This window comes from Eleutherodactylus coqui, chromosome 5 (assembly GCF_035609145.1).
Source record: "Eleutherodactylus coqui strain aEleCoq1 chromosome 5, aEleCoq1.hap1, whole genome shotgun sequence".
Classification (NCBI taxonomy): Eukaryota; Metazoa; Chordata; class Amphibia; order Anura; family Eleutherodactylidae; genus Eleutherodactylus; species Eleutherodactylus coqui.
The window spans coordinates 25,094,336-25,121,661 of NC_089841.1; the positions used below are offsets into that span (position 1 = coordinate 25,094,336).

General features: G+C 48.2%; 1 protein-coding gene across 2 annotated transcripts in view; it reads right to left on the minus strand.

Moving 5' to 3' along the window:
* LOC136627328 (zinc finger protein 585A-like) overlaps nt 1–19,222 on the minus strand; it is a 20,741-nt gene extending 1,519 nt beyond the window's left edge. Inside the window, exons 1-5 of one of the 2 annotated variants that reach the window (XM_066602343.1) lie at nt 19,103–19,222; nt 16,789–16,892; nt 16,343–16,522; nt 16,137–16,260; nt 1–1,448 (exon numbers count right to left, since the gene is read on the minus strand). The exon at nt 1–1,448 is cut by the window's left edge and continues 1,519 nt beyond it. In XM_066602343.1, coding sequence (XP_066458440.1) covers nt 1–1,448; nt 16,137–16,260; nt 16,343–16,522; nt 16,789–16,892; nt 19,103–19,187 — 1,941 coding nt within the window. In that variant the 5' untranslated portion in view covers nt 19,188–19,222. The remainder of the gene's footprint in view (nt 1,449–16,136; nt 16,261–16,342; nt 16,523–16,788; nt 16,893–19,102) is intronic. The other variant, XM_066602344.1, reaches the window with a different exon arrangement.
* Nucleotides 19,223–27,326: the final 8,104 nt, after the last annotated feature.

Below are 27,326 nucleotides of genomic sequence, written 5' to 3' on the forward strand. Positions count from 1 at the left end.
ATGAGTTCGCTGGTGTGTAACAAGGACTGATTTCGCTGCAAAACATTTCCCACATTCTGAACAAGAAAATGGCTTCTCTCCTGTGTGAATTCTCCTATGTGTAACAAGGCCTGATTTCTGTGTAAAACATTTCCTACATTCTGAACAAGAAAATGGCTTCTCTCCTGTGTGACTTTTCTGGTGTGTATCAAGGGCTGATTTCGCTGCAAAACATTTCTCACATTTTGAACATGAAAATGGCTTCTCTCCTGTGTGAGTTCTCTGATCATTAACAAGGTCTGATTTCGCTGCAAAACATTTCTCACATTCTGAACAAGAAAATGGCTTCCCTTCTGTGTGAAATTCTTGATGTCGCAGGAAATGTATTTTGTGAGCAAAACATCTCTGGTGTTTGCCAAGGTCTGATTTTGCTGCAAAATATTTCCCACATTCTGAACAAGAAAATGGCTTTTCTCCTGTGTGAATTCTTTTATGTGTAACAAGGGCTGATTTCACTGCAAAACATTTCCCACATTCTGAACAAGAAAATGGCTTTTCTCCTGTGTGAATTCTTTGATGTTGCAAGAGATGTGATTTCTCTGTATAACATTTCCCACATTTTGAACATCCAAATGTCTTCTCTCCAGTATGAGTTCGCCGGTGTTTAACAAGGGCTGATTTCGCTGCAAAACATTTCCCACATTCTGAACAAGAAAATGGCTTCTCTACTGTGTGAATTCGCTGGTGTTTAACAAGGTGCTTTTTCATTGTAAAACATTTCCCACATTCTGAACAAAAAAATGGCTTTTCTCCTGTGTGAATTCTCTTATGTGTAAGAAGGACTGATTTCGCTGCAAAACATTTCCTACATTCTGAACAAGAAAATGGCTTTTCTCCTGTGTGAATTCTCTTATGTATAACAAGGACTGATTTCGCTGCAAAACATTTCTCACATTCTGAACAAGAAAATGGCTTTTCTCCTGTGTGAATTCTTTTATGTGTAACAAGGGCTGATTTTGCTGCAAAACATTTCTCACATTTTGAACATGAAAATGGCTTCTCTACTCTGTGAGTTCTCTGATGATTAACAAGGTTTGATTTCCATGTAAAACATTTCCCACATTCTGAACAAGAAAATGGCTTCTCTCCTGTGTGAAATTCTTGATGTTGCAGGTAATGTGTTTTGTGAGCAAAACATTTCCCACATTCTGAACATGAATATGCCTTCTCCCCTGTGTGAGCTCCATGATCTTCTCCCCTCCTGTGACATCTATTCTGCTCATCAGTCTGTGATGAATCAGAAGATGGGACCTGTATAAGAGGATCAGATGATGGATCTTTGCTGTGAAGGGCTGAGGAGATATCTGGGATAATGGCAGGTTCTTCATATGTATCTTGTGTGATACCGCAATCCTCTGCTTTACAATCTGCAGATATCAGATGTCTCTCTGAGCTCCCGGTACCGTCATCTGCCAAGAATAAAGCCGATTATTCTTTAATACTATAGACTTTAAAAATGATGCTGATATTTTATAACATTTCTATACAAATAACAAGTCATGTAGAAAAAGGTAATCATCATCAATGGGTGCTTTTACACAGGCTGACAGCTGCTAGAGCAATCACTGAAGAGAGCCATTATGGATGACTGTCTGCCCATGTAAACACGGATCCTGACAGAGAAACTGAGTGAGAATCGCTCAACTTTCGAAGTCACTTGGTTTGCAGCTCACTTAAACACCAAGTGATTGTCAGTGAAGAACAAATCATCAAAAACTACAGATGTGAATTGGGACTTAAAAGTAGCTAATTGTGGTTTCCATCAATATAGGGGATCTGAGGATCTGATAAGGGTCATGAAGAGTAATTTGCAACAGAGTCCTCCACAAGACCCGGGCTCCTGTCCTCGGTAGCTACAGGAATAGTATATTCCATACAGATGGAGTTCGGCCATTTCTGCACCAACATCAGTTTCTGTTTTTCCATAAAGAAATCTCCCATGAAGCCGGATGTCAGTAACACACGGTGTGCAGCAAATATAGAACTGCTCATCTGTAAAGCAGCTTAGTGCATTCAATAATGCGATATGCTGTCACATCAGACCAGGGCAGGACAGGGCAGGGAGGCATGTTCCTTCCAGGCCAAGGTTTACGGTCACCATGTTTGCCGCTGCTCTCAAAGGTACGGGGACTCCTGCAAGTACTAGTGCTGACAGTCTTACTCACGGTACTGTCATGTCCCGCTCTCTCATAGGCTGACAGAGTGACCTCCCTCCCCGGCTCCAGCGTTCACTGTAGTTTGACTGACCGCACAGGGGGGAAAGAAGTGAGGTCCCGTTGTGAGCCGGAGAGAGCGAGCGCACAATGGAGGATAATGGGGCAATGGAACATGGGGTCTGTTTGGGGGACATTGGAGGATGATGAAGCTGATACCTTTTGGTGTTTAAAGTTTATTCTGAGTCCCATAAGACTCTAGTTATGCCACTGATTGGGAGCATAGGAGGTCACAATACTAACTGAGGCCACAGAGTGGGGGTCATATTATTGATTGAAGCCTTAGAGCGAGTCACATTACTAATTGAGGCCATAGCAGGGGGCAATATTACATCAAGTAAGACCACAATGGGCAAATTATTGGATGTAAAGGGAGGGGGAGGGGCACTGAAATGTCAACTAGTGGTTGCAGCAGCAGCTTAATGGGAAGAGGGAGGAGAAGTAAGTTTGGCTGCAAGAAAACAGGAAGAAAATAATATATTACATAATTTTTAATTTATTCCAGGGGGGGGGGGTCTGAGATTTGCTCCAGGTCCCCAAGAGTTCTTTGTATGCCCCTGCTTCTTCCTGCAGCCTATACACTTCATAGTTCCCAGTCATGCCGCAAGTTCGGGTCTGTAGACCTGCAGTCAGGCTGCGATACATCTGTAAACTGTGCCCTTAATGCGCTCGTCTGAAACTGGTCATAAAGGGGAAATACAGTTCCTGGTTCTGTTTACATATACACAGCTTGGCTCAGTTGCTGTATTTACGTACCAAGCTTGGTTCTGGTATTGTATGTATGTACATCACCAAGCTTGGTTTTGGTGTTGTAATTATGTTATGACCTTGGTTCTGGTATTGTATTTATGTATTAAGGTTGGTTCTGGGGCTCTGTTTCCTGTTAAAAAAATAAACATGGATGAAAAGACACATTCTGGCCGGTCACACACAAGCAGACCGTGCCCACCGACTGCAGCCAGTCGCCATGTAATTATGCCAGTATTTTGTGTGGCCAACTGCACCGAGTGTTTCCACCCTGCGGGTTGCTTCACACGAGCGTGTTTTTGTGCGCACATCAGTGCGTGACTATGTACGTGCAAAAACACTCGTGAATGCAGGTCCATGCATTGTTTTCAGTGGAGCTGCGACTGCTGCCGGCACCCCTGCATTCTTTTTCAGGGAAGGGCTTTACACATAAGCCCCTCCCTGAAAAAGAAAACTTTTAGTGTAAAAAATAAGAAATATACCTACCTATCTGCGGCTGCCGTGACCCCCGCAAGGATGGAGAACACATCTGCCGCATGCGGCAGATTTTTCCTTCATCCCCGCTAGTAAAAATAATTCCCCGCTGCTACATCGTCCACATCTGTGACAGATGCAGCAGAGGAATTCTTCAATTCTCTACCGCAGCTGTCACACTTGATTCGGTAAAGGATTGTGCTGGTGCCCTCCCCCCCCCCCCCCCTCCCTTCCGTCAATTGATTGCAGGGAAGGGATTTTAAATCCTGGCCTGCTGATAGATCAGCACTAGAGAGCCGGGGACAGCGAGGAGAAGATGCAGCTGAGCCACGGCAGCTGAAGGGAGGTAAGTATGTATTTTTTTTTGTTTTTTTAACCACTTTTACTGGGTTTTTAGGGAAGGGCTTATATTTAAAGCCCTTCCCTGAAAGCAATTGACGGGGTGCCGGCAGCAGAATCCTCTAACGCAGCAGTCATGTGCAATCACTGACTTGGCTCAGGACATATTGATATCTTTATTGACAGGCAGGCAGCAGCCAGCGGTCAGCGGGGGCCTCTGTAACCATTTATCCTGCCCTGATGGCGGTCCGGCCATTAGACTCTTCCTGATTCTGAACAAACTCTTTGGAGCCATTAGAAAACACATCTGTAAGCCGTTACTTTATCTCCAACCCCCTTATAATCGGCTCAGACGTTATATTAGGATGAAACTACTCGGAATCTGTTGTCCAATTGTGCACATTTATGGCAACTGCAAGAGTATTACGGTGAGATCACACACTGCGGGATTGTATAATCTACAGTACAATGTAAGGGAGTGGGATTCTAAGAAACCGCATTCACTTGCAGCTGGGAGATAAGATGTGACACCTGAAATATGATTTATCTGGTCGGCCATATTCAGATGGCTGAGTGCGAGTTGTGCTGAGAACTCCCATTGGACATCACATGGGCAAATATGGACTGTGTGCTGCCCCATGCTGGCAGGCAGCAGACATTGCATGTCTGATTCTGGTCCGTGAATCAAACCAGAATAGGACATGCTGTGAACCACATAAAAAACACATTCATGTTAATAGTCTAATTGGCTATAAAGGATCTAAGTGCGGTCTATGAAATAGATGGATAGAAGTCAGATGGGAAATAGTGGTTGTCTGAGTGGGATCTTCATGATGATCAGCACCTCGGTGTCTTCCTGCCAAGTCTCTGGTGAGCGACATCCCTGACATCCAGCACTAGACTTACATCCTCTAAAGAATCCTCTGTTCTTTGGGTCTATGTCTCCACATTCTGGATTCTGTTATCGGGGTCTTTGCCTCCATCTTCGGTATTGTGTTAGCACACAGCAGCTTGATGAGTCTAATAGGAATTAATGGTTCCTTAAATCTCTTTTACATGGCCCAGACATCCCTGAGCGGACATACTAGTGACACTCGCTTTTCAGCTTTACCTCCCTCCATATTACCGAGGAGATGACCAGCTGGCCCATGTGCATCAGCCATCATGCTAAAGATCATTCGTTCCCATAGCAGCGATTCTTGGCCCGTGTAAAACTAAAAGTAAACCAGCAGCGACTGACCTGCCTACCGATCAGCGCTGGTTACATCAGATCTAGAGTTGGTCAGTGTAAAAGGACCCTTAGTACCGGAGCTGGAAAACCATTTCTCCCTCATCAGTATAGACATCATATAATGAATAGTAGTTCCCGCTCACATAGGTGTGTTTCATGTCCGTGCCGTAAATGCCCATCATGTGTTATCACCTATTACTGTATCACAGGTCATCCATATGTAGTTTATACTCCAGCTGAATGGGAAGATACATCAGGCCTAATTCAATCACTCCCCTGAAGATCGGGGGCCGGAGGGGACTTGGAGCCTAGTGACGGGTCTGAAGCCGCAGCCTGGGTTTTTGCTGCCCAGTCAACCAGCCTAGAGGCCGTGTCCACGGCTTGTCCTGTGAGCCCACCGGACAAACGGCAAGCTCAGACACACCAGCAGAGGGCAGCACAGCACAGGTGGAGCTCAGCTGCAGTGTTCAATCACCATGCCTGAGGGGGTGAGTGTTGCCGATTCCCCACCGCTCCCACCTAAGCCCAACACAGAAATAAAGCAAAAGGATAGGGAGAAAAGAGCTGAAGAGAAGGAAAGGGGGGAAAGAAAAAGGAGGCAGGTCAAAAACTGACCTCAGAAGCAGTCAGCCCGTCCCCCGCTCCAGACCAAGGGGACTGTCAGACACATCACAATATCTCCTTCCAAGATACTGCTATCATCTTGTGGCGAAACATGAAACTGCATCTCCATTCAACATCCCCCCATAGCACTGATGACATCTAGTGGCAGATCTCGATACTGCATTCAAAAATCCTTTCTACCGGGATGCTGCCGCCACCTAGTGGCAGGCTCTGATAGTACATATATATTCTACAGTTCATGCACAGCGATTTTTGCAAAGAACCACAACCAGCGGAATCTGCTCAGGCCCCCGTACTGCTGGCCAATTCAATTTCCTATTTCTAGTTATATGCAGCAGACCCACTAGGACCCCCACTAAGCTGGAAGGCTACATACACGGGCACGATGTTTCTTCTTCACTCGTGACCTGTGCTCCACCCCCATCCTGGATATTTCATTGAAAGCCGGATTGAAGTCTGTCATTAAGACAAAGAAAAACAGCAAACAGAATAAATCATGACCTTTTACATCCCAGAGCATACTCCCAGAACTATTCTCAAGCCCCCGACCCAGCCCATCCGAACTGGAGAGGTCACAGGTTCAGACTCCACATATGGACAACCCAACATCTCCACCGCTAGGAGACCTATCTGTCCTCCCACTATCAACATCAGAAGACTCCGTTACGGCTAGTGATGAGCGAGCATACTCGCTAAGGGCAATTGCTCAAGCGAGCATTGCACTTAGCGAGTACCTGTCCGCTCGAGAGACAAGGTTCGGGTGCCGGCAGCGAGCAGGGAGCTGCGGGGGAGAGCGGGGAGGAACGGAGGGGAGATCTCTCTTTCCCCCCCCCCGCCCCCCTCCCCCCCCCCCCCCCCCGCTGACTGCCGCAATTTACAGCTCCCCCGCGCCTGCACCCGAACCTTTTCTCTCGAGCGGGGAGATACTCGCTAAGGGCAATGCTCGCTCGAGCAATTGCCCTTAGCGAGTATACTCGCTCATCTCTAGTTACAGCGCTTTTTCTTCGTATTCAACATCTCTTTAAAGCAGAATTACCATCTACACTATGCAATATCAACGGCCAGATACATGATCTAGGACAACGTACTACGGATCTGAAACACAAGACAGTTGACATAGTAGATGCCCTGGATGAGGAACGAGCTGGGGTGAAGATTACTCTGAGCGGATAGAAGCTTTAGAATTGAAATGTGAGGATCTGGAAGACTGAAGTAGACGGGCCAATATCCGAATCAGAGGTATGCCAGAGGCTATCACTAACATCCATGAAGTTGCAACTAATTTGTTCTCTGCGCTGCTAACACAAGTCTCTTAAAGGGGTTCAGACACGAATAATGTTTTTATGCTTTAGCAGCCATTGTTCCCTGGTCTGCCTAATGGACCCAGGGAACCCATGGGTTAATGGCTGCTAAAGCATAAAAATCTTATACTTACCTGTTCTCCTGTTGTTGTTGACATCGGGGGGTCATCTCCCGGCAGCATATTAGCACTTTCTGCTTAGGTTAAGCAGCCTGACTAGAGCCACCTGATTGGTGCACGCTGTGCAGTCACGTGGTGCCGAAGAGCCAATCAGGTGGCTCTAATCAGCAGCGCTGCTTAACCTAAGCAGAAAGTGCTAGTATGCCTCCCGGCAGGCAGTCTTCTTCCTCCAGCAGCCGCGCCGCTCCGGGATCACGCGCATGCGCAGTGGAGAGGTGCCCTCTGACAGGAGTCAGGACGGGCCGCGTCTCCACTGCGCATGCTCAGCACTCCGGAGTTCAGCCAGGACGGACGGGCCGCCCACAGCAAGCACTGCTTGTGACGTGCTTGCTGTGGCGGTCCGTCCGTTGACCTCGGAAGTGCCTGACGGACGGACCAGAGCCGGAAGCGGTCTTTCTGATCGCTCCTGCTCTGCTTTAAAGGCACAGAAGAAGATGCCGGCTGGAGGGGACATGCCTGGCGATCGGGCCAGGCAAGGTGAGTACAATTTTTTTTTTTTCATGTCAGAACCCCTTTAAGAAAGCTTACGTATCATCCGTATCCACCGTGCCCTGGCCACACTTAACAACCCAAATCTGCCAAGAGACATTGTCCTCAAACTCCATTATGGCGCGATGAGCGACCAGATACCAGCAGCTGCAAAAAATCTGACAGTGCTCCTGGGGCTTCCGAGGTCTGTCCAGATCTATGCGGTAATTGCCCCAATCACTCTGGCTAAAAGAAGAAGTCTGAGACCTCTCACTCAAGTTTTACAAAGAGCGAATATCCATTATAGATGGAACTTCCCCTTCACATTGAACGTGAAGATCATCCAGCAAATATATTATTTCTGAATCCTGGAAGAAGGAAGATGTGCTTTGGTGGAAGAAAGAATTCCCCTCGATTCTCCGAATGTCGTGACACCCAGAGGCCAGCGGCCAATGAGAACCTGGTCAATGACTGTATCTCCATGCCAAGATCGGCCCTCCCAGTGATGTGGAGCTCCATTCAACTACGGGACTATACGGTACTCTTCCATATGTAACACAGCATCACCTGGGGTGGGGAATTACATGGAGGGGGCTGTAATTTTGGACTTTATTCATCTACTAGTCTTTACAAAGCATCTCTCTGACCCCCCAAGAGACATTTCAAGACATTCCTTATCACTGGGGGCCACCCTGGGCGATTAGCTGTTCAAGTGCTATTCTGAAAAGTCCCTGGACGTGGTGGGTGTCTCACATATTATGGGGAACGCGCCTGACGTCTGGACCACTCTGCGTTTACAAGCCCAATACATTGTGGCTATGTTTCTGTTAGTTGTAAGTTTTCCCAGCTATGTGTTTTTATCTAAGGTAATATCCACATGTAAGCACTATGTCTATCTCCTACGATATGTAGGATCTTCTAGACAAGCTCCCTGTGGAAGGGCTGTAATTCCTAGATCAGGGCCTTCTAGGCCTCGAATGGGTAGAAACCATGGAGACTCTCATCCAAGAACTGAGATATAATAATAAACAATCAGCAAAATGGTAGTTATCCTATCTCATAAAGTTAAGGGGTTTAATGTGCCTCTACAAAGACGCAAAGCTCTGGCCCAATATTTGAAATTTAAACCAGACATTATTTGCCTACAGGAGACTCACTTCTCCTCCTCACCCCCAGTACTCTAAAATATATTCCTCAACAGCCCCTAAGAAACACCAGAGGGTTACTATCCTCATTATAACTTTCTCCTCCTGATCGTCACCCATATGGAAGCTGATCCATAGGGCAGATTCCTTATTCTGCAGGGCTCTCTCTATGATAATAAAGTAACAATAGTTAACTCCTACGCTCCTACCACAAATTCACATAAACTCTTTTCCATGGTAGCCAATAAACTCCGAAACATTCCAGATACCCACATTTATTGGATAGGAGATTTCAATATGGTGCGGTCCCTCTCTATGGATTGTTCTTACTCGGGTCTTGATAGACTATGTCCAGCTCAGCGAGTCTCATTGAGGGCCGCACTGGTGGATTTGGCAATAGCGGATGTGTGGAGGGAGAATCATGGAGCAAGAAGGAATTACACCTTCTCTCTGCCCAAGCCTTACTCACGCATAGATTAGATCCTCGTATCCCCTTTGATTCTGCCGGCACTGGTTCAGGCCAGAAATATCCCATGTGTCTGGTCGGACCATGATATAGTTATATTGCACTTCCTGGATCAACTTTCACACACTCACACTCTGTAAGATGGAGACTTAATGAACCTCTTTTAAAAAATCCAGTGTCTTATTCCTAAATTAATGACCAACTCAAAACCTACTTAGATACGAATGTCATCCCCAACTCACAACCGGTTTGGGTCTGGTTAGCACATAAAGAATACATGAGGGGACAGATCATTAATATCGCGTCACACATTAAGCTAGAGAGAACTGGGAACATAGTAAACCTGGAGCGTGGTTGGACATCCTGGAGCGAGCGAACCAACAGCTCTCCAGTTTAGCCCTGATTAAAGAAATAAGAGATGTTAAGCTTTAGTTGAATCTCCTCTACACAGACCAGGTTGAGAGGGCCCTCCAGTGGACGAAAGCCTGTTACTACTGACTGGCTAATAAACCCGATAAGCTGTTAGCCACAAAGCTTAGGCAAAGAGAGAGACTCACAGTTTACTCTATCCGATCCAACAACGGGAACTACACCTCAAATACCCACACAATTGCACAGACATTTCGAGATTTCTATAGCTCCGTCTATAAATATAAACCACAGAGGCACCCACTAGCATCACAGTCCTTCTTGGACGAGATCTCCCTACCGCAACTAGACCCAAATCAACAATTGATTTAATCCAAACCATTGGGGTGGAGGAGGTAGAAGAAACCATAAAAAAACCTAAAGCTAGGCAAAGCCCCAAGGCCTGATGGGCTGACTGCCCTCTACTATAAAAAGTTTGCAGAGTCCCTTATCGACCCCCTGGTTCATCTGTACAATGACCTCTTATTAGGAAAACATATACCTGAGGAGTTCTTAGATGCTCATATAATAGTAATTCCTAAACCCAATAAGGACCACACCACCCCAAAGAATTACCACCCCATTTCCCTCTAAAACCTGGATTATAAAATTTTACTAGTATTTTTGCCAACTGGATAAATAAATATCTTCCCTCCGTGATCCACAAGGACCATGGTGGGTTTTATACCTGCACGACAAGCCCCTGATAATGTTAGAATAATTCTGAACCTTGTCCACATCGCACAATCCCAGAATTCACCACTGCTTCTTCTAGCACTCGATATAGAATAGGCATTGGATAGCCTGTCATGGGACTATCTATTTACTGATTTAGATAGGATGGGTGTGGGAGGTCACCTGAGGCTCGCCTAACACGCATGCTGCATTAGCTGAGGGACAGACCTGCTGGAATTCAGGGAAAACGATAGCGTAGGGTAGAGGTTGTGATTAGGCAGGGATCCTTGCTCCAAGAACCCAACAGTCCTTTCTAGGAGTACAACTCCTCTCATTGTGTGCATCAGCAGTTTGGCTGGCTGGGAGCAGCAGTGCGCACAAAGTATTCTCAAGCATCCCAGTTGTATACTGCATACTGTTACCGGTTTTATCCAGTATACTGCTAGTGGTGTACAGAGAGTAGATAGGAAGTAACAAAACTCCTATCATTTTTTTATTTTTTGGGGGGCTTTAAGCATACGCTATATACCCCTGTGTGCGTCCTGTCAATCCACGCTATCTAACAACAGCATGCTACTACCGTTTACGGTGTATATTTTGGTATATACGTGTACGCAAAATAACTCGCAGTTTGAGTTGCATTTTGACCAAGTGCATTGTACAATATGATAAAGACTAGGGCTAGGGGGCGAGGTCAAGGATGTGAGCGTTCGAATGAGGGTGTGGGCAGAGGCCGAGGTCCCGGGTGGGGTGAAACAGTGCCTGCTGCTGAAGGATTAGTAGAGCGCATCTATGCTTCATTTAACATTTTGCAGGTCCGCATGGTAGATCATTATTAAAAGCACAACAGTGCGATCAGGTCATGACGTAAATAACGGATAACGCGTCCAGTAATAACACCCAGTTAGTTACATGCAGTCCACTCACGCTAGCCAAGGGACTGGACCTCTAAATCCTCAGGCTGATCCTCCTTCCTCCCAACCTGGTTACTCTGGGAAAAGGAGAGATTCAGAACAGTCATACTCCCAGGAACTGTTCTCGGGTCCCTGCCCTGAGTCGGAAAAGATGGTTCATCAGCCACCTGAGAAGTTTGTCGTGACCGATGCCCAAAATTTGGACCCTTCACAGACTCAGGATGATGAGGGTGGGGACTCCCAAGTAGTGTCTCAAGAGCTATTTGTGGCTGATGATGATGAGACACAGTTGTCTGTCAGTGAGGTTGTTGTTAGGGCAGTAAATCTGAGGAAGGAGCAGACTGAGGATTCAGAGGAAGAGCTTGTGGATGATGAAGTGACTGACCCCACCTGAGTTGGAAAGCCTACTGAAGACAGCGCTTCAGAGGGGGAGGCAAGTGCAGCACCAAAACAGGTTGGAAGAGGCAGTGGGGTGGCCAGAGGGAGAAGCAGGGCCACAGCAAGTAATCCCCCAACTCTTCCCCACAACACCTCCTCGTGGCAAGCTCCCGTGCAGAGGGCTAGGTGTTCGAAGGTCTGGAGGTTTTTCAATGAGAGCGCGGACAACCGACGAACAGTGGTGGGCAACCTGTGCTGCACCAAGATCAGCAGGGGAGCCACCACTACCAGCCTGATCACCACCAGCATGCGCAGGCATATAATGGCTAAGCACCCGATGAGGTGTAATGAAGGCCATTCACCGCCTGCGGGTCACACTGTAGGCCTCTTCCCCTATGTTACATCCTGCCACAGAGATGCAATCCCCCTCCCAGAACGCAGGCAAGAGCATCTCCCAGCCTGCACCCACCCCTTCACCTCCACGGTCCTCCGCTGCCTCCACTAATGTGTTCCTTCGCAGCGTTCAGCTGTCCATATGTCCATAACCCAAGCATTAGAGCGCAAGCGGAAATATGCGGCCACCCACCCGCATGCACAATCGCTAAACGTGTATATCTACAAACTACTGATCCTGGAGATGCTGCCATATAGGCTGGTAGAAACGGAGGCTTTCCGCAACCTCATGGTGGCGGCCGTCCCTCGCTACTCGGTCCCTAGTTACCAATATTTTTCCCGCTGCGCCGTCCCGGCCCTACACCAGCATTTGTCACGGAATATAAACCGTGTCCTCACCAACGCGGTTACTGGGAAGGACCACTTAACCACCAACACATGGACAAGTGCTGGCGGGCTGAGACATAACATCTCCCTGACGGCACATTGGGTTAACCTGGTGGGGGCTGGGACCGAGTCTGACGATGGGTCCGCTCACGTGCTACCCACACCGAAGATTGCGGGTCCTACCTCGGTCATGGTTTCTCTGGCTTATTTTGCCACCTCCTCCATACCCCCTCTGCTCTGCTCCTCCTCCTCCACCTCTCCATGTGTCCCGTCTTCACCATCTGTGAGCACGTCTCCTTCAGTCAGTAGCTCGAGGCGCTGCAGCACTGCTATGGGGAAGCGTCAACAGGCCGTGCTGAAACTACTCAGCTTGGTGACAAGAGGCACACCTCCCAAGAGCTGTTACAGGGTTTGACCTAGCAGACAGATGTGTGGCTTTTGCCGTTGAACCTCCAACCAGGCATGGTCGTGTGTGATAATGGCCGTAACCTTGTGGTGGCTGTGCAGCTTGGCAGACTAACATATGTGCCATGCCTGGCGCACATGTTCAATCGGGTGATATGAGGGTGGTCTAGCCAGACCACCCGCATATCTGTTTCTCAGCACGTATTGGAGGAGGAGAAGTGGGAAGAGATTGCTGCCCACACTGCAGAGGGTACCCATGCTACTTCCTTCACATCTGTTCAGCGTGTATGGGCTGAAGAGGAGGAGGAGAAGGAGACTGAGAGTCATCCTCCTAGTGAAGAAAGCGATGTGTTGCATACTGGACTCACATGGCACACATGGCTGACTCCATGTTAAGCTGCCTTTCCCGTGACCCTCGCGTTAGACGCATTCTTGCCAACACAGATTACTGCTAACCCTTCTCGACCCACGGTATAAGGAGAACCTTTCCACTCTCATTCCCGAAGAGGAAAGGAGTACGAGAGTGATGCAATACCACAAGGCCCTGGTGGAAAAGCTGATACTAAAGTTCCCATCTGACAATGCTAGCGGTAGAGAACGTAGTTCATTGGGACAACTAGCAGGGAAGACGCAGGGATCAGGCAGCATGTCTAGCGCAGGAAGGGGGACACTCTCCTAGGCCTTTGTCAGTTTTATGGCTCCCCAGCCAGACTGTGTCACCATTCCCCAGTCTAGGCTGAGTAGGAGGGAACACTGTAAAAAGATGGTGTGGGAGTACATAGCCGATCTTACCAACGTCCTCTGTAATCCCTCTGTTCCATACAACTATTGGGTGTCAAAGCTTGACACATGACACAAACTTGCACTGTACGCATTGGAGGTGCTGGCCTGCCCTGCCGCTAGCGTCTTATCACAGAGGGTGTGTAGTGCTGCTGGGGGAATTATCACGGATAAGCGTAGCCGCCTGTCAACTGACAGCACCGACAGGTCTACACTCATTAGGATGAACAAGGCCTGGATTTCCCCTGACCTTTCTTCTCCACCAGTGGAAAGCAGCATAATATAAAGTATCTTTAAGCTGGAACTGGAGAACCATGCACCCTCTATTCCTCCAAAAAAGGGAAGAAGTAGCTTGAACTATCCTTTTCTGATTTTCTTCCTCCTCCTGCTAAACCAGCATGTCAGCATGCTCTGTAAAAACTAATTTTTTACGGAGGGCTGCCTACAGGTTCAGTTAGCAAATTAAGCAAGTATGAACTCTATTTTAAAAAATTTTTTCAGGGTTTCACCTGCACTCTGGGTAAACAACTTTTTCAGAGGTACACCTATACTCTTGGTACACAAATTTTTCCGGGGTTCGCCTATACGCTTGGTACACTGATGTTTCAGGGGTTCGCCTATACTCTTGGTAAAGCAATTGTTTCTGGGGTTCGCCTATACTCTTGGTACACAAATGTTTCAGGGGTTCGCCTATAGTCTTGGTACACGTTTCAGGGGTTCGCCTATAGTCTTGGTCCACATGTTTTAGGGGTTCGACTATAGTCTTGGGACATGTTTCAGGGCTTTGCCTATAGTCTTCGCGGAAACCATCTTTGGCCACTAATTTCCTAACGGTTCATGTTGTCCTTCCCCGGGGCACTGGTTAACAAGCCCCTCGTGGAGATATATATTTTTTTCTATTTGCACCACTTCCTCAACTGGCCGAGGCGTCGTTGTGTACCCGGACGCTTGGAGGAGGTGCCCACATCGGACGGCCACCCGCCAGCTACCGCGGGCAGATCGGCAGAGTGGGGACCCAGGGACTCCGTGGCTGTGTCCCAAAGAAAGTCGTCAGAAGGGCGGCTACGGTGCATTGACTCAAGTGTGCGCATCCCCACTCCTTCTCGGCACTTTGAGAAAATAGGTCAAGACCACTAGCTCTCCGCCAGTACTCCAGGACAAAGGCGGGTGGACCTGAACCCCCAGGACGAGAGGAAAGGGCCGCTCCTCTTTCATATGCCGCTCCGTGCAGGGGCGGCGTTGGACCGTCCTACGGCGTCGTGAAGCTCCCTTCGGCAAAGTACGCGAAGGGGTGCACCTTACCCTGTCTGGGATGTGGACAGATGGATGCAGCGCTGGGAAAAATTTTCAGTACGCTGTGGACGCATCCTCGTGCCTGCGTCTTGGTGGGGAGTGGACAGCAATGCCAGAATGTAACACAGGAGAAGAGGCAGTGGTGTCACCCGCAGGCAGTGATTGGCCTTTGTTGCACCTAGTGTGGTGCTTAGCTAAGGTGTGCCAGCATGTGTGCCTTGCTGATTATGGTCTGTCCCAACTAAATTGTTAGGGGGTTGATCGCCAGGCTCTTGCCCACAATTTGGCTTAATAGTGTGACCTGAGAGCCTAAGATGCATCCATACATGCTGCCCCTGCTGTTCCCTATGCTTTTCTGTTTCCATCACTTTCTGATGTTTTCAGGCGATTCGCACAACCTTCCCCATGAGGAGCATGGGTCACCTTCAAAAATGTTCGAGAGTCCCATTGACTTCAATGTGGTTCGTTATTTGAAACGAGCTCTTGAGCATTACGAAAAAGTTTGACTTGAGTAACGAGCACCAGAGCATTTTGGTGCTTGCTCATCTCTAATCATAACACCACATCATAATTCATTCCATACACCTCCTAAATACCATACCAATATCCTACCAAGCATTATTATCACCAGTGCCACACTTTTTACATCCATACTTTCACAAAATTCATTTTTTCTTTCCATTGCCTCACCATCCCATTCTCAGGTCCTGACCTTAGTATCTAACAGTCCCTCTCCGTTCTCCATTCCCATTATCCAGCACCGTCGTTTGACACATAGCAGCACTCATCGTTTGACTCATAACAGCACAATGAAGGCATGCTGCACTCTGTAGCCACAACCTCTTACCGGTGATGCCGGATCCCTCCTCCTCCGGGCCTGCAAGCAGTAAATGCAAAGTGGAGGAGGGGCTGGTGGGGATAGTTTGGGGTTCGGGGGCAGCATGGGCCACGGCTCCTCTCCAGCCCTGCACCGCCGCCTGATACTGTAGCAGTAGGGCTGGTGGAGCAGAGATCTTCTGCAGCCGCATTCTCTAGCTAACGCTTGATACAGCAGCCGTCCGCCGGGCAGTCGCTGACTAGCATCACTGTAGGACCGGGATGCTTACATGTCAGCTATTAGTAATTGAGTATTGCTGATCTGTAGGCCTTCTGATTATACACTGACTTTAATCAACAACCGTGAAGTGAGTGGCTCTACTAATACAACTAGCTCAGTTTTCTGCCTGCCCAGCACCTTCCTCCCTCCCAGCTACAATCCTGCTAAATACATCCATTACCTGGTGATGGGAGCGGCTGGTGGGTCTCCATCATAATGACCTTGAACAGATCCTTGTGTCCTTCTAAATACTCCCACTCCTCCATGGTGAAATAGACAGCGGCATCCTGACACCTTATAGGAACCTGACAACACAATATACAGTCATCACCCAGAAGCCTCCAGTGCTGTTACTGTATAATGTCCCAGCATTCCCTGCAGCATCACCTCTCCAGTCAGCAGCTCAATCATCTTGTTGGTGAGTTCTAGAATCTTCTGTACATTGATGTCCTCACGTATCAGGGGGTGAGGTGGGGGCCGCTTGGTTGGGCTCAGAGGTCTTCCCCATCCATCACACACAGGGGCCCGACAGTTATCACTAGATGTCTTCTTCACTACTGTGTAATCCTGTGTATGGGGAGACATTAATAAATATCACTACAGACATTTCCAGAGTCCATCACCTCTCCAGTGACATCATCTGTTATTACCATAGATAAGAATGATGTAATGTTACATCATCAGAATCTCTCCCCCCTCCAGTGACATCATGTTATTACCATAGATAGAATGATGTAATGTGACATCATCAGAATCTCCCACCTCCCCAGTGACATCATCTGTTATTACCATAGATAAGTATGATATAATGTGACATCATCAGAATCTCTCACCTCCCTAGTGAGCTGAAAGAGTATCTCTAGGGTGAGATTTAATACACTTTTTGCCATCTTGTTTCTGTCCTTCTCCATCTTTGATGAATCAGTCATGTAGGGTCCTAAATGGAAAGAATATGAACCGGTGTAAAAAAAAAAAAAAAAAAAAAAAAAAATCACAAAAAAGACATTATAACTGTCTTTTGAGATAATAAGAGGAAACATTTATAAGTGTTTTCTTATTACTTATAATTGCTTCACAACCCCTGTGTCTTTCCTGGTTGCTGCTGACCAGGACATGTGACTGCTGCAGCCAATCACTGGCTATAAAAGGTCTCTGCTGTGGGCAGTGATTGGCTGCAGCAGTCACATGTCCTGGTAAGCAGCAACCAGGAAAGAGGTTGTGAAGTAATCTGAATGGTCTCCCCCTTCCCTGTCCAACGTACAGCCATCGCAGAACAGTGATAACTTGTCCCCCCCTCGTAGACCCCAGCGGAGAGCTGTCACTCTGAGTAACCCTTGAGTGACTGATCCTAGCCTGCACTGCAGTCTTCTCTACATCCTTCTTATTCCTCTTTCCTCAGTCTGCTGAATCCCGTCTCCATCCCCGGCACACAGGCAATCTGCGACACTGATACGAGGCTGACCTTATAGACAGAGCATACAAGTCATAGGAGGAGGCCATGCTGTGTAATAATGTGCAGTTATTGGAGCTGAAGCATTACTGGGGAGGGGGCTACCACTGAGAGATGATGTACAAGTGAATGCAGAGTAAGTAGACAGAGGACATCACTGCTACAATAGGTCAGGAATGCAGGTGTCCAGTGTCACAGTGAACTCCCAGTGCACAGAGATGGCAGGAGTGAGCGTACAAGTGTGCAGGAGGATATATACCAGTTTGTGGTCCTCCAGCATCACTGAGGATAAAAACAAGCATTTATTAGAACTTCTGGCTACAAACATAGGACCGCCATCCAAAGAGAAGATCCATGTGGGCACTTCATCAGTGCCGGAGAACTACATAGGGCTCATTCCGACGGGCGTTCTGTTGTTCCCCTCCCATCACCTTTATTATTGTAGATTATATTACTATTATAATAAAATATTAACCCCCTGTCTACCCTACAACACCAAACCCTGACACTACTCTGGAGAAGTTAGTGACATTAGTATAAAACATTTTTTTCCTATTTTCTTTTGTCTGAGGCCGGGGTGTATACTATAGTCAAGTGTGTCTAATAGTCTAAAAATATGGTCAATACCAGAGGCGTAGCTGGGTTTCCTGCACCCAGGGTAAAAGCGTTGTGCAGCCCCACATCTGAATCTTGCTTGCTGAGCCTCTCCCACTAGTAATTAATAATGGATGGTAACTCATTATGTTGCTTACATTTTTCAGTAAGTCACAGCAAATAATAATGCTGGTAAATCACTAAATGTAGCAGTAAAACATAATTTTATTAATATGCCCTATAGAGTAAAATACAAGCACTAAATGAGGGTAATAATACCAAAAACTGCATAATAGACACCCCTGGTGCATCCAGTACTACCATGTATAATTGGAGCAGCTGCCCCAAAAAGAACAAATATAACCCCCTTCCTTCCCCCTGTACTAGTAATAATATAATAGTACAGTATGAAGTACTGCTCATTGAAAGAAAGGGTGGGGGAAGGAAAGACAATCAAGCACAAGATCTTCCTATAGGACAATCTTCTCACTCCTGACGCAGCGTCACTTTCTCCCCACCCCCCTCCTTCCCGCACCTACCTGTCATCACCCTAGCTCTCTCTCACTGCGCTGGACAGTCCCACTACCCCCACTACACATGCTTCACAATGAAGGCATGCTGCACTCTGTAGATACAACCTAGCAGCTCTTACCGGTGATGCCGGATCCCTCCTCCTCCGGGCCTGAAAGCACTAAATGCAAAGAAAGAGCTGGTGGTGATAGTTTGGGGGTCTAGGACAGCATGGGCCAAGGCACCTCTCCAGCCCTGCACCGCCGCCTGATACTGTAGCAGTCGGGCTGGTGGAGCAGAGATCTTCTGTAGCCACATTCTCTTGCTACCGCTTGATACAGCAGCCGTCCGCCGTGCAGTCGCTGACTAACATCACTGTAGGACCGGGATGCTTACATATCAGCGATTAAAAGTGTATTGCTGATATGTAGGCCTACTGATTATACACTGACTTTAATAAACAACTGTGTAGTTAGTGGCTTCACTAATCCAACTAGCACAGTGTCCTGCCTGCCCAGCACCTTCCTCCCTACAAGCACCAGGGGCACATGCCCCACTCCCCCAGCTACAATCCTGCTAAATACGTCCATTACCTGGTGATGGGAACGGCTGGCGGGTCTCCATCATGGCCTCCTTGTACAGATCCTTGTGTCCTTCTAAATACTCCCACTCCTCCATGGAGAAATAGACAGCGACATCCTGACACCTTATAGGAACCTGACAACACAATATACAGTCATTACCCAGAAGCCTCCAGTGCTGTTACTGTATAATGTCCCAGCATTCCCTGCAGCGTCACCTCTCTAGTCAGCAGCTCAATCATCTTGTTGGTGAGTTCAAGAATCTTCTGCACATTGATGTCCTCATGTATCGGGGGGTGAGGTGGGGGAGCCATAATTGGGCTCAGGGATCTTCCCCATCCATCACACACAGGGCCCAGACAGCCATCACTAGAGGTCTTCTTCACTACTGTGTAATCCTATATATGGGGAGACATTAATAAATATCACTACAGACATTTCCAGAGTCCATCACCTCTCCAGTGACATCATCTGTTATTACCATAGATAAGAATGATGTAATCAGGCATCATCAGAATCTCTCCCCCCTCTAGTGACATCATCTGTTATTACCATAGATGAGAATGATGTGACATCATCAGAATCTCTCCCCCATCTAGTGACATCATCTGTAATTACCACAGATAAGAATGATGTATTGTGACATCATCAGAATCTCTCACCTCCCCAGTAAGCTGGAAGAGTATCTCTAGGGTGAGATTTAATACACTTTCAGCCATCTTGTTTCTGTCCTTCTCCATCTTTGATGAATCAGTCATGTAGGGTCCTAAATAGAAAGAATATGAAACAATGTAAAAAAAACATTATAAATTTACTGGTGATAATAAGGGGAAACATTCGTGTTTTTTTCCATTGCTTAAAAATGCTTCACAACCCGTGTCCTTCCTGGTTGCTGCTGACCAGGACATGTGACTGCCGCAGCCAATCACTGGCTATAAAAGGTCTCTGCTGTGGGCAGTGATTGGCTGCAGCAGTCACATGTCCTGGTCAGCAGCAACCAGGAAGCACACAGGGGTAATGAAGCAATTCATGGGAAAACACCTTTAAGATGATATTAAAGAGAAGCTGTTTTGTGAGTTTTATGAACTACAGGCAACACAAAATCCCGACAGGGTTCTCCTCACCCGGATCAATTGGACTGATAAGCGACCCAGGCAGGGAGAAGTCGGCAGCGACCGCCCCACTGACTCTTCTCCAAGTTCAGAGCTGCTTTTTACTGTGTTTTTTCTCAAGCGCTGCAGTGTTTTAGAGCACAATATAGATGTCTGCAACGTACATGCGAGTTTTCTTGTCTATTTCTGCAATTGAAAAAAAAAATTCTAAAAAAACATCTGTATAAAAAAGCCACCAAAATAACTTGTAAAGAAACATATGAAGTTTATGGCTTAGGGAAGGACTTGGGGAATTTAGATAACTGTAAACGTAACTAGAGCAACAAGTGTCAGGCAGCTGCTGTCAAGGCAAATAGGATAATGGGGTGCATCAAAATAGGTCTACGGACACATGAGGAGAGGATTGTTCTTCCTCTTTACAAGTCGCTCAAGCTCTGACATGTCCTTCTTGAGTCAATACTATAGATAATATTCACACATGGAATATAGTCTATAGTATTGACTCAAGAAAGACATGACACAGCTGGAGCGGGTTCAACAACGGGCAAGTAAAGTAATAATTGGGGGGGGGGGGGGGGGCAGTGACTGATGTTAGAGGATGCTTAGCTCTTCTCTGCCAGACCTAACAGCATGTAATCAGCACTACAGGCAGTGGAAACCTGGGATTCACACAACAGGACCTGCCTAACATCTCCTGACATCGCTGGCACCACTTGTGATGGTCAGAGGTAAGAAGAAGAGCCCTCTGAAGCTCACAAAGTTCTTCCCTGCCAGCAGGGAAATCCAACATGGCGCCGGCAGACAGAGAGCAGACAGGGAAACAGCCTCCTCTAGTAAACTCCACAGAATTGTAGGCTGTGAGGGATTCCCCTCTGCTGGAGGATTCCCTCCCTGCGCTGCCATCATCATCCAGCAGTCCACCATCTACAGCAGCTCTCTCAGAGCCTGTAATGGGCGCTGCTGAGGAGGAAAAGGCTGAGGGGAGCGCTGAGAGGAAATCTCAGCATTAACCCCTTCACTGCCTGCCACTCCATACTCTGCAGAGAATTACAGTGAAACCCCTTCTAACACAACCCCAGTAAAACATAAGACCTATTACAGGTACCAGATACGATCGCATTATAGACCGGGCGCACAGGCTTCTGAGCCTTAATCACTGCCCAGGTCCACAACAAGGGAGGTCATCACACGTATCCATGTTCATCACATTAAAGAGTAAATAACGTCTGTCGCCAGGTGATCCCCTACAGTCCCCGATCGCTTTCACAATATTTTACTGTTTGCTGACCTCTGCACCCACTTTTCTACGTCGGAGGGCATTCAGACCTTTTTCTGTAAAACTTATTATCAACAAAAACTGTGCTAAAATTATGCACAAACAAGAAGCGCTTGAGCTCTGCAGGAATCGGGGCCTTACACCACATAATAATATGGTTGTGTAACAAAGCTCTCTGGCCTTCTATGGACACATCCACCACCAAACCCCAATCTGCCCTTGTATTTTATATTTGGTCTTTGCAACACCCGATGGTTGGAGTAGTCCCGGTGTAGTTGGCTGTTGGTCGGCGACACTGGTGAAACGCACCACGAAACAGGACAAAGCGCAGAGTCTAGATATGGACCTTATGTCGGAGAAGGCGGTATATAATCAAAATCCGGGTTACAAGTCTAAGGATCAAGGCAGGCAAGTCCTGCAAACAGGTTCAAGGGTCGGTACACAGTAGCCCAAGACCAGAATAGCTGGCTGAGAACAGGAAACAAACACCACTGATTTTCGGGCAAGGAGCAAGTTTCCCAGCTCAGGTTAAATAGCCCTGCAGCTTGGCTGAGAGCATGGAGAAGGGTTAACTCAGGCAATATTGGTGGAAAGCACACAGCACTGCAGAGGAGTAACTTCAGCAGTGCTGATAGAAAGTAAAAGAGCAGTTCATGCAGAAGAGACAGTGTGATGCCCGCATCTGCCCGCAACAGCAGGGGGGGGGGGGGGGGCGGCAGACCCAGGCAGACCCAGGCAGACCCCTTCTCCTCCTGCCAGTTCTTAGTAAAAATTTTTGTAGAAGGGGAGCACTGATATTTTCTAAAGGCTAATGAGGGACTCTTCCAGTTTGTCTGCCTACCTTTTGGGCTACATGGGGCACCGACTACGTTCCAAAGAATGATGGATAGCATCCTGAGACCTCACCTTCGGTATGCCTCTGCCTAGCTGGATGACATCATTATATTTAGCAACGACTGGGAAAATCACTGGACAAAAGTACAGGCAGTAGTTAATTCCCTCAGGGATGCAGGGTTAACGGCAAACCCCAAGAAGTGTACGTTAGGAGTGGAAGAAGCACGTTATTTGGGGTACATAATAGGACGAGGAGTTATTAAGCCCCAAATTAATAAGGTAGAGGCCATCCAAAACTGGCCCAAACCATTGACCAAGAAACAGGTGAGGGCGTTTCTAGGGATTGTAGGCTACTACGGTAGGTTCATCCCTAACTTCGTCACCATAGCAGCGCCCTTGACAGAGCTAACAAAAGGAAAAAGTTCCATCATGATCAAGTGGAATAACGAGCCCGAGCAGGCATTTCGAAAGTTAAAGACAGCCCTGTGTAGAGAGCCGGTCTTAATTACTCCCGACTTCAGCAAAACATTTGTAGTACAGACAGATGCGTCTGATGTAGGTGTGGGGGCTGTCGTTTCCCAAGCGGTTAGAGGCGAGGAGCACCCAGACACCTATATTAGTAGGAAACTTACCCCCGCAGAGAGAAATTATAGCATTGTGAACGAGAGTGTCTGGCGATAAAGTGGGCTTTAGAGTCCCTACGGTACTATCTGCTTGGACAACATTTCAGATTGGTGACAGACCACTCCCCTCTCACCTGGATGAGTCAGGCCAAAGAGCGAAACGCTCGGGTGACGAGGTGGTTCCTTACTTTACAAAACTTTAAATTTGATGTAGCGCACAGGGCTGGCAAGCTACAAGGAAATGCCGATGCGTTGTCCCGAACCCACTGCTTGAGTAGTAAAAGTGTTCGCCCCTATGGGTTCGAGCAGAGGGGGAGGGTATGTGAGGTACTGAGGGGCGTAGTGGTGGATGGTCGCAACGTCGCCCCTCGGTTCCGGTATTACGCATAAGGGGACTGGAGGAGGGTCACGTCCCGCTATTGGGATGTGGGAAAACCAGGAGTGTAATGTGGTCTCCAGCAAGCAGTTGCTGGAGATCTGCTCTTTAAAAATCCGGTCCTGTTTTTTATTGGAATGGATGTCAGGTTGGTAGTGGGGCCATCCATTCCACCTCCTCCACTACAGGGTGTGGGCGAGGTCAATCAGCCCAGGGGCTGAGACTGAGCCAGAATGGGGCATATAAAAAGTAGCAGATGCACAGACACAGGGGGAACTAAGATGGCTTCTGAACCCGGGCAGCCTGTGTGACCGGCTGGAGACAGGAGCCCTGCCGTGCGCTGCACTTACCAAGAGCGACCTGGTCTGGCCGGGACGGCCTGAGAGCTGTATATTTGGACTATAGTTTTTGTTTGCCTGAAGCTAAGGCTGGACTTTTGTTTTCTATTATAAAATAAACGCAGGTCACGCCTGCTTTTGGACTACAGCCGCTGGTTTTCCGTCTCTGATTGCCGCCAACCCGCACGCTACCGAGCTGTCCTCCCACAATAGGTAAGGACCAAGTAGGGTTCGTTCCCGGACGACAAGCTCCAGACAAAATATGTCGAATCACCCACCTCATCCACATGTGTCAAACAGAATAGTGACCGGTGACATCAGATAGTGGTGACAGTAGTGACAGAATAGTGACCGGTGACATAAGATAGTGGTGACAGTAGTGACAGAATAGTGACAGGTGACATCAGATAGTGGTGACAGTAGTGACAGAATAGTGACCGGTGACATCAGATAGTGGTGACGGTAGTGACAGAATAGTGACCGGTTACACCAGATAGTGGTGACGGTAGTGACAAAATAGTGACAGGTGACATCAGATAGTGGTGACAGTAGTGACAGAATAGTGACCGGTGACATCAGATAGTGGTGACAGTAGTGACAGAATAGTGACCGGTGACATCAGATAGTGGTGACGGTAGTGACAGAATAGTGACCGGTGACATCAGATAGTGGGGACAGTAGTGACAGAATAGTGACCGGTGACATCAGATAGTGGTGACGGTAGTGACAGAATAGTGACCGGTGACATCAGATAGTGGTGACGGTAGTGACAGAATAGTGACCGGTGACATCAGATAGTGGTGACGGTAGTGACAGAATAGTGACCGGTGACATCAGATAGTGGTGACGGTAGTGACAGAATAGTGACCGGTGACATCAGATAGTGGTGACGGTAGTGACAGAATAGTGACCGGTGACATCAGATAGTGGTGACAGTAGTGACATAATAGTGACCGGTGACATAAGATAGTGGTGACAGTGGTGACATAATAGTGAGCGGTGACATAAGATAGTGGTGACAGTGGTGACATAATAGTGAGCGGTGACATCAGATAGTGGGGACAGTAGTGACAGAATAGTGACCGGTGACATCAGATAGTGGTGACGGTAGTGACATAATAGTGACCGGTGACATCAGATAGTGGTGACAGTAGTGACATAATAGTGACCGGTGACATAAGATAGTGGTGACAGTGGTGACATAATAGTGAGCGGTGACATAAGATAGTGGTGACAGTGGTGACATAATAGTGAGCGGTGACATCAGATAGTGGGGACAGTAGTGACAGAATAGTGACCGGTGACATCAGATAGTAGTGACAGAATAGTGACCGGTGACATCAGATAGTAGTGACAGAATAGTGACCGGTGACATCAGATAGTGGTGCCAGTAGTGACAGAATAGTGACCGGTGACATAAGATAGTGGTGACAGTAGTGACATAATAGTAACCGGTGACATCAGATAGTGGTGACAGTAGTGACAGAATAGTGACCGGTGACATCAGATAGTGGGGACAGTAGTGACAGAATAGTGACCGGTGACATCAGATAGTGGTGACAGTAGTGACATAATAGTGACCGGTGACATCACACACGTCTTCTATGGTCTAGATGGTGGATAGAGTTATGTTGCTCACCGACGGATCCTCCGTGTTGCTCCCTACCATTTCTGCGTTCGCTCCGGATGTTCCGCAGGTTTTTCTCCTCTTCTACAACTTCTGACTTGCAGTGAATGTAATAAACAATGGCGCTGCTCTCCATAGATGGCGCTTCCCTGTGTGGGAGACTCACACCGACCTACAGATGACAACGTGCCGCCTTCTTCCTGTCACTGCAGAAAGCCCCTGAGCTGCCGTCTGTTGGAGATCCCTCAGTGGGCCCCTTCCTCACAGCTCCTATAGGACTCAGTGGCCAGTGCAGGGTTACAGTGATTAACCCTTAAACTCCTAATTGTCCCCCACTGCTGTGTGAGGAGCACATGTCACCTCTCAGGCAGTGAAAGGGTTACAGCTGGTAACTTCAGGGAGAGACTCTCATCATCCACCAGGGGGCGCCGGCTCCTTCATGAGGACCCATCATACAACCTGCTGATGCCAGAAGGTCTCACAACCCTACCGTACCTCCACCGGGGTAGATGCTGGAATGGAGGGGCTTCTAGGAGGTCTGAGGACAGGAAGTCACATGGTCTGAGGTCACATGACTGTAAGGGGAGGGGTTTACTAATAATGCGTTCTGTGGAGAGGAGAAGAGGAGGCTGCTGGGAGGGCTGTGCGTAAAATGCAGGAAGACTTGGTCTTGTTGCCCCCAGGATTCCTTTTTCTCTGTGCGGGGATGCTGCCCCCTCCTGGTCAGAGGGTCCCAGTCCTTTACCCCCCAGGATTCCTCTTTCTCTGTGTGAGGATGCTGCCCCCTCCTGGTCAGATCATCTGGTTCTTAAACGCCCACGATTCCTCTTCCTCTGTGTCGATGCTGCCCCCTCTTGGTCAGAGGGACCTGGTCCGACACCCCTCGGGATTTCTCCTTCTCAGTGTGAGGATGCTGCCCCCTTCTGGTCAGAGGATCCCAGTCCTTCATCCCACAGGATTTCTCCTCTGTGTGAGGATGCTGCCCGCTCATGGTCGGTTTTTTCTGGCTTCTTCACCCCTCAGGATTTCTCCTTCTCAGTGTGAGGATGCTGCCCTCTCCTGGTCAGAGGGTTCCGGTCCCTCATCCCTCCAGGATTTCTCTACCTCTGTGTCGATGTTGTACCCTACTGGTCGGACAGTCCTGGTTCTTCACCCCCCAGGATTCGTCTTGCTCTGTGTGAGGATGCTGCCCCCTCCTGGTCAGAGCGTGCCGGTCCTTCAGGATTTCTCATCCTTTGTGTGCGGATGCTGCCCCCTCCTGGTCAGAGGGTCCCGGTCCTTCACCCCCCATGATTTCTCTTCCTCTGTGTGAGGATTCTGCCCCCTCCTGGTCTTAGGGTTCCGGTCCTTCATCCCTCGAGGATTTCGCTTCCTCTGTGTTGATGCTGCCGCCTACTGGTCGGAGGGTCCCGATCCTTCACCCCCCAGGATTTCTCTTCCTCTGTGTGAGGATGCTGCCCTCTCCTGGTCAGAGGGCCCCTGTCCTTGACCCCCCCAGGATTCTTCTTCCTTTGTGTGAGGATGCTGCCCCCTCCTGGTCAGAGGGTCCCGGTCCTTCACCCCTCAGGATTTCTCTACCTCTGTGTGAGGATGCTGCCCCCTCCTGGTCAGAGGGTTCCAGTCCTCCACCGCACAGGATTTCTCCTTCTCAGTATGAGGATGCTGCCCTCTCCTGGTCAGTGGGTCCCGGTCCTTCTCCCCCAGGATTTCTATTCCTCAATGTAAGAATTCTGCCCCCTCCTAGTCAGAGAGTACCAGTCCTTCACCCCAAAGGATTTCTCGTTCTCAGTGTGAGGATGCTGCCCTCTCCTGGTCAGAGTGCCCTGGTCCTTCACCCCCCCCCCCCCCCCCCCGCCCCCCAGGATTTCTCTTCCTCTGTGTGCGGATTCTGCCCTCTCCTGTTCAGTTTCTCGCACTTCTTCACCCCACAGGATTTCTCTTCCTCTGTGTGAGGATGCTGCCCCTTCTGGTCAGAGTGTTCCAGTCCTTCACCCCACAGGATTTCTCCTTCTCAGTGTGAGGATGCTGCCCTCTCCTGGTCAGAGGGTTC